Consider the following 13,589-nt stretch of genomic DNA (forward strand, 5'->3'; position numbering starts at 1 on the left):
TTTGTTATGTAATAAACCCAACACACAGGGAGCAAAAAAGTCAAAACTAACCCAGCCGGGGGTGTGCAGCAGCAGCAACGACTTTTAGCAATCTATACAATCTATTACAGTCTATTACAGTCAGGCTCCATAGAGAAAATGTATCTGAGCATCATTTGTGACAATGAGACTATGTGGGGTTAACTGCAGGAGCAATTACTAGAACATCTGATGGTCCGGTCATGCTCCTTCTCCTACGCAGAGAAGTTTCTGTTGTACAAATTTCTGCATGACCAACCGCTGTTCATTCCTTTTCTTCACAGAAAAGGCAATTAGCCTTTTGCCATATGTGCACCATATCGGAACACGCGGGGCGGGGGAGAAAGGGAGAGTGCGTCCCCCTCAGTGTGAGATTCTGCAGACACATCTCGGCTCCACTTCTCACGGAGAGAAATTGCCAATCTTATGGTGTCCCTAATGAAAACATAAAATAAATCCCTGGGTTTTGGTATTGAAGTGGTTGTAAACTTCAGAAATGAAATCTGAACAAAGCTTATCCTTCTATACTGAGTACTTGCCTCAATCCAGAGCACTAAGTGTAATTTTTGTCCACTGCTTCTTTCCGCTGCTATCAGTAGGGGTCACTTCTGACAAGTTTTCCTGACACCAAGGGAAAAATGGTGACAGGGGAGGGACCTCCCAGCAGAGTGACAGTTTCAGCTCTGTTCTTGTGTGGAGGAGGGTGTGTCCCTTCCCTCCAATCAACTCTCGGGAACTCTCCTCACTGACCTCCTGCAGTGTGTAACTTCAGCTCTCCACCCCCTTTTTTTCTGAACACTAAGCTGCATTCATTCAGCACTTTGTACAGATGTAGAGAAGATAAGGCCGCAGATAAACAGGTACAACTTTGGAGGAAGATTTGTTTCATCTCTGTGTATTACCTGAGGTCAGTCACTTCACTGGGTATATGTGAAGGGTTTACAACCACTTTAAGGTAAATCATAAGGAACCAGCGCTTTCCTTCCAAATATCTTTGGGTGTCCATTGGCAGGGTGCTCTCAGGATCCAGAAGAGGAGTGACATCAGTAGAATAGCCCCGGTTAAGAGAGCAGCAGGAGCAAATGGCTCTCAGCCAAGCTTGCGAGAGTCAGGAGAGGGGAGCGAATAGCTGCAGACAGGCTCGGCGCTGGTTTGATGCAAGACTCTTTTTTTTTTTTTTTTTATTTTTTTTTTTACTTCGTTAGTTTATTTTTTTTACCATAAGGCATAGAATGCATGAAGGTAAGAACACCCTTGTTGACTTAAGAACCACTTTAAGGATGTATTAATGAATACAGAGTTGAATTTTTTTTCAGCTGGTGATCGACCGTTCAGCAAAAGTGATCCAGATGGCTCTACAGCCTCCCGATCACTTTTACTATAGTGAGAAGGGCTGGCTGTCTCCCACGGTGGTTCTTGGGCTCTCCCATGTCCTTGGGGTGCTTGGGACCGCAGTAAATGGCTGGGATAGCAGGGTTGTTGGCTCCTTTGTGCTAGCAATAAAGTTAAATGAAAAAAAGGTAATTCAAAAAAAAAAAAAGTAAATAAAAGCACCCCTGACCCCCATGCATACACGCAAATGCAAAAGCAGCATAAATACAGCATGTGTATGTAAACAGTGGTTGCACCACACATGTGCGGTATTGCCGCAAACATCAGAGCGAGAGCAATAATTCTAGGCCTGTCATTCATGATTAATGACCTGTAAAGGCTTTTAAAGTGTCGCCTATGAAAAACTTAACGTACCGTAGTTTCCTGCCATTTCACAGGCATGCCATTTGAGTGTTGACTTGTTTGGTATCTATCTACTCAACGCAACTCCTTATATAATTTACCCTCTCAAAAAAAGTGGCATTAAATTGTGTTTGTGTGCATTCATTTTATTTTAGTGTATTTTTTTTTTTTTTTTTTAAATTTGCGGTTTAGAAATGGCTGAGGAAATATCTCCAAAGTGCAACAGCTGCCATTGTTCTGCTGGGCCAGAAAATATACAATGTTTTTGGGGTTGTAATTGTCTAGCACAAAAATTCTAATTTTAACGTGTGTGAAAAAAATTAAAAAATGTTGCCTCGGACAGCAAGTGGTTATAATATAAATGCTCATCCTTTTGCTCGTCTTCCTCCATTAGCGTCTGCTGCTGCGAGATCTTCACGACACGCACCTGTGTAATAAGCTGCTGGTGGCCGAGAGCGAGGAGGATATCTGGAAGAGTGAAAGTCCTTATGCAACATATCGTCAGAGGATGCTTGTGGGCGAAGGTGACCATTATCTCATTAGCCAGAAATACTGTATATACAGTTAAGGGACCGCCCTATAGAAGATTTACTGCTACAGGGTGGCTTTTCTTTGCATAGTCGTGTGTGTGTGTGTATATTTATATATATATATAACGCACATACCTGATTCTGCACTTCCGAGTAGGGGTCGCGCCGGTTCAGCAGAAGCCGATCAGCGGGTGCCGGCCAGTGGATGTCCGCCGGCCAGCACCCACCGATCATCGTCGAGGAGAGACACAGGACGGAGCTCTGCCTATGTAAACAATGCAGAGTTCTGTCCTGACAGCGGGGATGTAAATCAAACACATCTTTTACTGAAAGCACCACACATAGTACACAAAAACACTGGCTAGGCACACATTTAATCCTTTGATTTATTTTTATTTATTTTATACCAAAAACATATAGCAGAATACATATTGGCCCCAAATTTATAAATATTTTTTTTTTTTTTTTATTGGATATGTTTTATAGCAGAAAATAAAAAAAATATATATTTTTTTTCGATCTTTTATTGTTTATAGCACCCAAAATAAAAAACCCAGTGGTGATCAAATGCCACCAAAGAAAGCTGTATTTGTGGGGAAAAAAATTACAAAAATTAAATTTTTATGTACAGGGTTGCATGACCGTGTAATTGTCAGAACGTAGTAACGTAGTGCTTTATTGCAAAAAATGGCCTGGTCATGAGGGGGGGGTAAATCTACCGGAGGTCAAGTGGATAATATTGGACCAGGGCCCGTACACTGAGAGCTGCAGGTGTGCGTTTGATGGAGTGCATATTCATAAGTCATGTCAGTCTGAGATGACCACACCAAGCTTTACAGTAATAGAAATAAACATGCAGGGCCACTTCTGAAGCCACCAAATAGGTGATATGTCCTTCCTCCATGATGCCACCTGGAGCTTCTAGTTAAAACACTTATAGGCAAATAGTAGTGATGAGTGGAGTTTGTAGTAACTGATTGACACCCTTGGCAAATTTTCACTTTACACTGAAGCTTAGCTAAGAAAAAAAAAATCCTGTAGCTTTAGTTACATGATTTGCCGGTAGTGAAGTACGTCCCACGTTGTGCTGACAGGTGGACCTGCAAGAAATCTTCACTGTAGGCATGCCCTTGTCCTCTTCCTGGCTCTAAACTATTGAAATCTTTGGATCTTCAGGCAGAACAACAGTACAAAGTTTCAACGGGGACACGTCCCCTCCTTCCTCCTCTCTCCATCCTTCCTCCTCCTCCTCCATCCTCCTCCCCCTCCTCCTCTCCTCTCCTTCCTCCTCTTCCTCCTTCCTCCTCCTTCCCTCCTCCTCCTCTCTCCCCTCCTCCTCACCTCCTCCTCCATCATTGAGAAACCCCCTTTCATAGATACTTTGCTTGTAACGCCATCTGTGAAAGGGGGAGAAAATCCTGTGACTGATTGGACTCCTCCCCCCATTCACAGATGTGGGAATAAGGAGTGCCCAGGGTCCAGAAAAAGCAACTTTTGATGTGGGATTCATTGAATGTTTATTGAAAATGTATAAAACATGTACATTGAGCAAGCCGCGTTTCGGAGAAGTGGACTCCCCCCTTCTTCAGGGCTGTTGCTGCGTGCTAGTGGGTGGGATTGGCTCCCAAAGGGATTTCTAGATTTTGGACTGCAAATTGGCTGCTGCCTCTGCATCCCTAGCTGGCACTCTGTCAATTTTCAGTCCAAAATGTAGAAATCCTTTTGGAACCCAATCCGATTCACTTGCATGCAGCAACAGCCCTGAAGAAGCGCAAGCCCTTACCGCTGAAACGTGTTGGCTCGATGCGCATGGTTAAATTTTCAGTAAAGCTTCTATGAACCTTACAAGTTGTTTTTTCTCTCCACACTGGGCAAGCTTTCCTTCCCACCCAAATCTGTGGAGAGAATCCTGTGACTGATCAGACTCTTCTTCACAGATTTGGGTGGGGAGGAAGGCTTGCCCAGTGTCGAGAAAAAGCAACTTGTAGGGTTCATATGAGGAAGGAGGGGCGTGTCCCCATTGGACCCATCTGTACTGCTTTTCTGCCTAAAGATCCAAAGATGTTAATCATTGCAGTACCAGAAGTTCAGAACCCACGAAAGAGGACAAGGCATTCCTGCAGTAACGAGCCATGAAGAAGCGGCAACAGCCCTGAAAAAGTGGGAGTCCATTCCTCCGAAACACGTTGGCTCAATGTACATGTTACATTTTCAGTAAACGTTCTATGAACCCTGCATTGATTGTTTCTTTTCTGGACACCGGGACGCTCTTTCCTCCCCCACCCAAAATCTTCTTGCTGAAATGCACTATAAGGCCGTACCAGAAAGGTAGCAGCCCGCAAGAGGCTTCACCACCACTATCCACCGCCGCTGGGCACAACCCACTGGAAGCAATTCCTTCCTCCCTCAGTCATGGCTAGTGACCGTTTATCAGTCAGTCCAGTTGGTGACAAACCAGATACCTATTCACAGATGGTGTTTACAAGCAGTGTAATCAATGAAAGAACTCTCCTTATTGGAGGAGAGGAGGAAGGGGGCGTGTCCCTGTCAGGCCATCTGTACTGCTGTTCTGCCTGAAGATCAGACGCTGTTATCCACTGCGGTGCCGGAAGTTCAGAGTCAGGAAGAGAACGGGGCAGCCCTGCAGTTGAAGATTTTTCTGGATCCAGCTGTCTGCACAATATGGGACTTCATTACAGGAAAGTGATGTGACTAGCTGTGGGAATTTTTTTATTTATTTTTTTTGCTAAACTTTAGCTTATGACATTTTGCAAAGGGTAAGTTTGGTTACCACTAGCTCCATCCGTACCGGGTACCTACCTATCCATATATAACTGGAAGCTCAGAGAACAAAGAACATACCTTCCATTTTTTTGGTGCCTTCAGAAGTGGCCCGGTTTATTATTTCTATACTTTTTTTTTCTTTTTTTAACTTCAGCTTTAAAGCAGACCTTTGCAATTCAATGAGTATAATTAGTTCGATGTGGCAGCCATAAGTGGGTGCTCAGTTATTTAGTTTCTCCGCTTTTCTGTTCTCATTTATATTCGTTATTTGATTACTGACTTAATGTTCATGAATCCTGATTCTCCATTGTGTTATCCTTTTAACTGCCCAACAGATTTCCCTGGAGAAGAGAGTTACCAGCCGCGAGATTACCTGGCAGCCACTATGCAGTTCATTCCGGGACACTTCGCCTGTGATACAGTATGGAGCACCGTTATACACATCCACCCGCGCCTTAAAATGGGGCCCAATATGGGGGTTTCCAGAGGTAAATCTGATCAATCTAACTGTTTATCACTATTAAGGGGTCGGTCTATGTAGAACTTATATGTAGATTAGAGGTGGGGATTGGTGAACTGTCATTACGTGACTTCTAAAGGGCCCATTCACATTAGAGTAGCGACTAGTGTTTCTCCATTCCAGAAGAACGCCAGTCACTGCTAAGGCACATGAAAAACAAAATTGTGTACTACATACAGAGTGCAGAGTTCAGGAGTGCATTACATACAGAGGGCAGGGTTTAGGTGTGCGCTACATAAATATTGCAGAGTTCAAGGGTGCACTATGTACAGAATGTAGAGTTCAGGAGTGTGTTACATAGAAAGTGCAGGGTTTAGGGCTACGTTACCTACAGAGTGCAGAGTTCAAGAGTGCTTTACCTACAGAGTGCAGGGTTCTGGAGTGCGTTAGGTACAGAGAGCAGCGTTCAGGAGTTTGTTACGTACAGAGTGCAGGGTTTAGGGGTGTGTTATGTACAGAGTACAGGGTTTAGGGGTGCGTTGCGTGCAGGGTTTAGGGGTGCGTTGCGTGCAGGGTTTAGGGGTGCGTTGCGTGCAGGGTTTAGGGGTGCGTTGCGTGCAGGGTTTAGGGGTGCGTTGCGTGCAGGGTTTAGGGGTGCGTTGCGTGCAGGGTTTAGGGGTGCGTTGCGTGCAGGGTTTAGGGGTGCGTTGTGTGCAGAGTGCAGGGTTTAGGAGTGCGTTGTGTGCAGAGTGCAGGGTTTAGGAGTGCGTTGTGTGCAGAGTGCAGGGTTTAGGAGTGCGTTGTGTGCAGAGTGCAGGGTTTAGGGGTGCGTTGTGTGCAGGGTTTAGGGGTGCGTTGTGTGCAGGGTTTAGGGGTGCGTTGTGTGCAGGGTTTAGGGGTGCGTTATGTGCAGGGTTTAGGGGTGCGTTATGTGCAGGGTTTAGGGGTGCGTTATGTGCAGGGTTTAGGGGTATATGTTGCGTACAGAGTGCAGGGTTTAGGGGTATATGTTGCGTACAGAGTGCAGGGTTTAGGGGTATATGTTGCGTACAGAGTGCAGGGTTTAGGGGTACATTACGTGCAGAGTGCGGGGTTTAGGGGTGCATTGTGTACAGCGTGCAGGGCTCAGGAATGCGCTATGCACAGGGTACAACACCCCCCCTCCCAACCTTTGTATCTCTACTTTCTCTTACCTCTCCCTATGTGGGCGGGTCTCTAGTTCTCATGTATTTGGCTCTGTTATACCTTCTTGTGTAGGCTGCACTGCCTTGCAGGGAGATCATTCTCTCTCTCAGATTCTGGAGAGCTGTCCCCGACATGAGGTATTTGTTACATCTGGAAGCCACTGACAGCAAAGGATTCTCTGTTTACAAGTGACAGCAGGGAGAAGGAGCGGAGGGTGACAGCCGGAGGTGGCGGAATGAAGTTTCGCCATGTTTTGGCTGCAAAACTGGGCGGAAGGGCCACATGACCAGGCCTGGCGTGCCGGATTCGGCCCGCTGGTCTTGTATTTGACACACGGATAACTAAACCCAAGAGCAAAAATGCAATATGTTGCAGCTTACAATCCTTTGATGTGGTGGCTGCGTTGGTTTTCTTCTTTCTTCTTTTTTTCTCCTCTCAAGCTAGGAACATTTTCAGCAAATACCTGTTGATCTTGAAATGCTGTGTCCTTGTCGATTCCTGTGAGCTGCTTCAAAGAATATCTTCCTTCCTAACTAGCTCCTATAAACTACCATTTGCCCTGCCCTCCATGTAAAGGAGATGAAGAGATATGAACATGCTTGTAGTCCATGGCAGGAGAGCAGCCTAGGGTGACAACCATGGCACCCTCCATACATATAGTGGAGGAGTGATGTAGCCACACAGGGACAGGAAGTGTGTTATTTGGAGGATTACCAGTCACCACACCAAGCGTTAGTAACTTGCAATATATTACATTTTTGGTTTTGGGTTTGGATACATAGTTAGTCAGGTTGAAAAAAGACACCAAGTCCATCTAGTTCAACCATAAAAATAAATACAATAAAAAATAATATCATACAATCCCATATACACAATCCTGTACACACAGTTGATCCAGAGGAAGGTGAAAAACCCCAGCAAAGCATGATCCAATGTGCTACAGCAGGGGAAAAAACTCCTTCCTGATCCCCCGAGAGGCAATCGGATTTTCCCTGGATCAACTTTACCTATTAGTGTCAGTACCCAGTTATATTCTGTACATTTAGGAAATAAGCCAGGACTTTGTTGAAGCAATCTACTGAGCTGGCCAGAACCACCTCTGGATGGAGTCTATTCCACATTTTTACAGCTCTTACTGTGAAGAAACCTTTCCATATTTGGAGATGAAATCTCTTTTCCTCCAGGCATAAAGAGTGCCCCCTTGTCCTCTGTGATGACCGTAAAGTGAATAACTCAACACCAAGTTCACTATATGGACCCCTTATATATTTGTCTCCACTTCTCAGTATAGAATAAATTCAGTTCCTCTAATCTTTCCTCATAGCTTTAACTCTCTAGGAAAGATCTTCTTTCAGGCAGCATTTTACAATCTCTTTAGAGGATAACCCTGTCATTCTTTTTTGCAGCTATACAATCCTTGCGCTCCGTGCTCAACGCTTTCTCCGTCGTCAACAGGAAGAACATGTTTGTCTACCAGGAGCGTGCCACCAAATCCGTTTTCTACCTCCGGTGAGTGTTTTTTTTTTTTTTTTTGTTTTTTTTCTTTTAGTTCCATTTCTAAAGTGAAATTCAGTTGTGGTGCTTCTGGCCCCGGTACTTAGAACAGAGCTGGCCCTGCTGTGGGGCACTACAAGTCCTTCACTGAAATCAGAACTGTGAGAACGGGGCTGTACATCTGATTGGCTGAATCCTCTGTCTCTCCACCCTTAGACTGTCTGAAACCTCCAGCAACGGGCGTCTGTGGGATGTGGATTTGTCGCTGTCTCGGTCCTTGGCTCTGTCTCGTAGTCAGGAACCAATTTTCTCAGAAGATGTGATGGTAAGCAATCAGGTAATGAAACAATGTAGATTGTTGAGTTTTATGTCTGTTCATCTTTGGTTTGCTTCTTATCATCCTTGTAAATATGGAGGAATGGGATTATAACGGTGCTACCAATAATTAGTTCATAACAAATTAGATAAAAAATATATAATTTCTTTATTAAATACAAAAAGATAAAGACAAAAATAAACAGGGGATATAGAAATGGTTAAAATCAATGATCGAGCATATACAGAATATATATATTGGGTTGCTGGGGACCCACAGGGATAAAGGAAGGGATGGTCACAGATGGATGTTAAATCCCAACATGTTTCGCCAGTGATGGCTTCCTCAGGGGATAGTATGGGACCACCACAATAATCCAGCTCTAGCATAAAAAGCAAAAAAGTATATGTAAGTAATAATACATAACACAGAAATACATATTGTCATGTACTCAGGAAGATGCACAGCACATGCTAATGACAATATCTATTTCTGTGTTATCATGTATTATTACTTACATATACTTTTTTGCTTTTTATGCTAGAGCTGGATTATTGTGGTGGTCCCATACTATCCCCTGAGGAAGCCATCACTGGCGAAACATGTTGGGATTTAACATCCATCTGTGACCATCCCTTCCTTTTTCCGTGTGGGTCACCAGCAGCCCAATATATATATTCTGTATATGCTCTATCATTGATTTTAACCATTTTTATATCCCCTGTTTATTTTTGTCTTTATCTTTTTGTATTTAATAAAGAAATTATATATCTTTTATTTAATTTGTTATGAACTAATTATTGGTAGCAACGTTATAATCCCATTCCTCCATATTTACAATTTCGCTAAACGGGATGAGGTGCATGACAATATAGAGCAGGGGTCTTCAAACTACGGCCCTCCAGTTGTTCAGGAACTACAATTCCCATCATGCCTAGTCACATCTGTGAATGTCAGAGTTTTACAATGCCTCATAGGATGTGTAGTTCCACAACAGCTGGAGGGGCGTAGTTTGAAGATCCCTGATATTTCCATAATATTCTTATCATCCTTGTTTTATAGGGAAGTCGCCTCTCTTTGGACCTGTCCTCCTCTCGAAGTACAGACTCGGCTAGGCCAGTGGGGCAGATGGACAAACATATCCTACTGCAGGTTCATGGAGTGGGTGAAGCAGGTATCTTCTAATGTGATAGGAGCCAAACGTTTTTACTGCCAGTGGTCTTCTTACCTGTATCTTCTCCTGAAGTTTGTCATGCAGAGTCTGGACGATAGACCTTCCTGGATGAGGTGTAATGACATTTCTGTTTATTTATGTAGGCTCGGAGATAACCGATGATTTGGTGAAGGTTCTCAGGAAGCGTCTGGATGAGGCCACGCTGGACATCATCACGGTTATGCTGCAGAGGAATTGTAAACTGACCCCTGCTGATGTGGAGGTGAGAAGAGTGTTGGAAAATTTAGGCTGTGCCCAGATAGACAGAAATACCACTATATAGGTATGTGGATACGTAACCATCACACCTATATGAGCTGCTAGGAAATCCTGTTCAAAAATCATGGGTATTATTATAGAGCCCTCCCCACCCAAACTGCTATAGCATCTTCTAGGAATGGTTTTTAGAAGATTTTAGAGCGTGTCCTTGGAAACTTTGTGTTCATTCAGCAAAATTAGTATTGAAGAGGTGGCTCATATGGCCCCACGTTGGGCACCAAAAAACAAAAACAGACCACCTATCTTGCAGTTCATCCTAAAGTTATTTAATAGGGTTGAGATCAGAGCGTTGCGCAGGCCACCCGAATTCCTCCACAACAAACTCATTAACCACTTGCCTACTGGAAACTTTTACTCCCTTCCTGCCCAAGGCGATTTTGCAGCTTTCAGCGCTGTCGCACTTTGAATGACAATTGCGTGATCATGCAACACTGTGCCTTTTTTTTTTTTTTAACACAAATAGAGCTTTTTTTGTTGGTATTTAAACACCACTGGGTTTTTTATCTTTGCTAAAAAAAAAGAAAAAAGATACGAAAATGTAGAAAAAAAACCAAAAACGCTTTTCATAGTTTATAAAAATTTTGCAAACAGGTAATTTTTCACCACTGATGAGGCTGCACTGAAGGGCACTGTTGGACGGCACTGAAGGGCACTGTTAGGTGGCCCTGACGGGCATTGATAGATGGCACTGATGGGTGACACTGGTAGGCGGCACTGATGGGTGACACTGGTAGGCAGCACTGATGGGCACTGATAGGTGACACTGATAAGGAGGCACTGACTGACAGCACTAGTGGGCACTGACTGGCAGCATTGGTGGGCACTGACTGGCAGCACTGATGGGCACTGTTGGGACTGCACTGATAATCAGGACACTGATAATCAGTGCCCTGATTATCAATATAGATGTCCTTTTCATAAAAGCTGGTTATTTGCTCTTTTCTCCTTACGCTCTTAGCGTGAGGAAAAGAATGCCAATAACCGGATTATGTTTCCATCGTAATCAGCTGTGATTGGACACAGCTGATCACGTGGGAAAAAGGCCGCTGTGATTGGCTCTACCCCAATCTGTGATCAGCTGTATCCTAAGCACACGGCGATCACAGAGCATGTCACCCCCTCGTGGCAGCGTGCCACGTGATCATGGGAGGAAGTCATGTGAGGCCCTCCCAGACCTGGACAACCGATCTGTAGCCATCATTCGGCTATAGCGTGCTCAGGAAGTGATTAAACCATGTATTGCCTGCATGTACCTGTGTTAGTCTCCCAAAGGATCCTCAAGTCTCTGTGTAGCCACTTGTATTTAAGGCCAGGGTTGTACCTCGAGCTTCAACTTTAGCCCAGGTTGAGATTGAGACCCCCCCACTCCTGGATCTACATCCCACCTCCTGACGGGGGAAGGTCATGTACAACCCAGACCTAGAATCCAAGTGGCCTTCCCAGGGATAGATGGAGGAATTTAAAGGCTAAGCAGATGCACTTTCAGCACTGTTACCCTAAAAAGTTTTAGGCCGGGTCAGGTCCAATCCTTGATCTCTTTGTTCTACAGTTCATCCAGCCCCGAGGAACACCACCGACAGAAGTGCTGCTGTTCACCATCCCTCAATCATCTCTACCATGTCTCCAGGCCATGTCCTACTACCTGCGCCAGAACCTGCTCATCTTCCTCCATACTCCCAAATACACAGACAGCAACGGAGAACACCACTTCCAGGTAGGGGGCGCTGTAACGCTGCACAGGCACTGTACAAGGCATCTTGAATTCTTGATGTTTAAAGGTTATGTCTGAGTTACATTTTCTATATTAAATCGCTAAAATTTAGTTCCCATAAATCAGCAATTAGTAATGCAATGCAAGACCATTTGTGCCGAGTTAGCAGATATTATTATTTTTCTACTGCTTGAATGATATAAATAATCTGTGGCTCTTGGTACTATTTGATGGAGGGATCATCCAGAATCTTTGGTACTAATTTGCTGTGTTTTCTGTAGCATTATTACCACAGCACCCTTCCTGAGCTAGACCTGTTCCTGTACAACAAGCCTGGCGGACAAGGCACAGGAGGGAAAGGTAAGGGGCAACATCATATACAGCATGGTTCATCAGAAGGGTACATCATCCTGCAGTACATTGTACTTAATAAAGTGTACCTTCAGTCATTTTTTCATCTTTCCACCTATTAAATCTTCTGCCCTTGTTGTTGTTGTTTTAATTTTGGATAGTAAAATATTTTTTTTTTCTGCCAGTAAATCCCTTATACAGCCCACTTTCCTGTTTCTTGTTTGGTCATTAGCCTAGGCTTATGACATCATACAGAGCTCTCTTAAGCTACAGATACAAATACTATAGCTACTGACTTTTAATATTAGGGCAGTTACCTTTCCATGAATCCAGCAATGTCCCATTTTTAAATCGGCTCTCGGGTGCTGCCGCCGCCGCCATCTCAGGTAAGGATGCTCTCGGGTGCTGCCGCCTTCACAGCCGGTTCCCTACTGCGCACTGTGCTTTGTGAATAGCCCAGCTGCAGGGGGAAGGAGGGGGCACTGAACCTCCGGATGAGTTTGCTGCGGCAAAGTCAGCCAGAAGTTGGAGCCGGGTACCTGTCAAAACCAGGTACTTGCTCCCCCCTCTCCCCCGAAAGTTGCCAAATGTGGCAGTGGAGGAGAAGGGAGGTGGGGGGCAAATAAGCAGAGCCTCCCCTTTTGGGTGGAGCTTCGCTTTAAACAAGTGTGTCTAACATAGACGTGCAAATAAATAAATTCATAAACATCCAAGGAAAGTTCCTTATATAGAAAAAGGTGCACAGTACAAACAGTCCATCAAAAAAATGGAAGTGTCGCCAAATTCCAGTGATTCAATGTGCATATACACCACTCCACACCTGAGTGCGCACCCTACTAACAAACCGTTTACCAACAGGTAAGACCTCAAAGATGGGGGTCTGACTGCACTTTTTTGGAAGATATCCCACTGGGATAAATGCCACAATCCAGGACTCAAAAAAAGGGTTTCAGAATAACCAGGCAGTCCACAGACGAAGCTCAGGAAGGGATAAAGGCAAAGCAGGGACTCCTAGCATAGTAGTATACAAATTCCACCTTTATTAAGATAAAAAAACTACTTGTATAAGGCAAGTAGAAAATTGCATGTAAAACAGATGGCACCATCAGCACCCTGTCGGGCGTGATTACATCACCGCTGTAGCTCCACTCGGTGTGTTTTGTCCAATAGGACGTCATCCAGGTGCATAGGAGTATATAGGTATAGAATATCTAGTTTAAGAGTATTAAGGAGACCTCTTTAGTTATTCATTTGTATATGGTCTCCTTAGTAACCATTCAACACCATGAAGTGGTAATTAGTTGGTAATGAACATCTATTTTCTCCAGGTATTGCCTGCATAGCTCTTTCCTTTGTGGATCATCATAGCGCCCTGGTGACACAGGCGTATGGCGAGCGGACACATCCTACTCTTATGTGCCCTTCTACAACATCCCACCTACTAAGCGTCAGCACATTCGAGTCTCTGACTAAAGTCAGCAAGTTTACACAAGGCTCCACCACTGACAGCTCAG

General features: G+C 44.3%; 1 protein-coding gene across 1 annotated transcript in view; it reads left to right on the forward strand.

Moving 5' to 3' along the window:
• The window catches only part of SZT2 (SZT2 subunit of KICSTOR complex), a gene marked incomplete in the record, with an annotated part of 250,239 nt that overhangs the window by 147,069 nt on the left and 89,581 nt on the right, over positions 1 to 13,589 (forward strand). The window contains 9 exon segments of the mRNA XM_073593915.1: positions 2,163 to 2,276; positions 5,402 to 5,554; positions 8,118 to 8,220; positions 8,422 to 8,542; positions 9,584 to 9,695; positions 9,839 to 9,957; positions 11,563 to 11,727; positions 12,006 to 12,084; positions 13,404 to 13,589. Coding sequence (XP_073450016.1) covers positions 2,163 to 2,276; positions 5,402 to 5,554; positions 8,118 to 8,220; positions 8,422 to 8,542; positions 9,584 to 9,695; positions 9,839 to 9,957; positions 11,563 to 11,727; positions 12,006 to 12,084; positions 13,404 to 13,589 — 1,152 coding nt within the window.

Source organism: Aquarana catesbeiana, linkage group LG07, assembly GCF_042186555.1.
Source record: "Aquarana catesbeiana isolate 2022-GZ linkage group LG07, ASM4218655v1, whole genome shotgun sequence".
Lineage (NCBI taxonomy): Eukaryota > Metazoa > Chordata > Amphibia > Anura > Ranidae > Aquarana > Aquarana catesbeiana.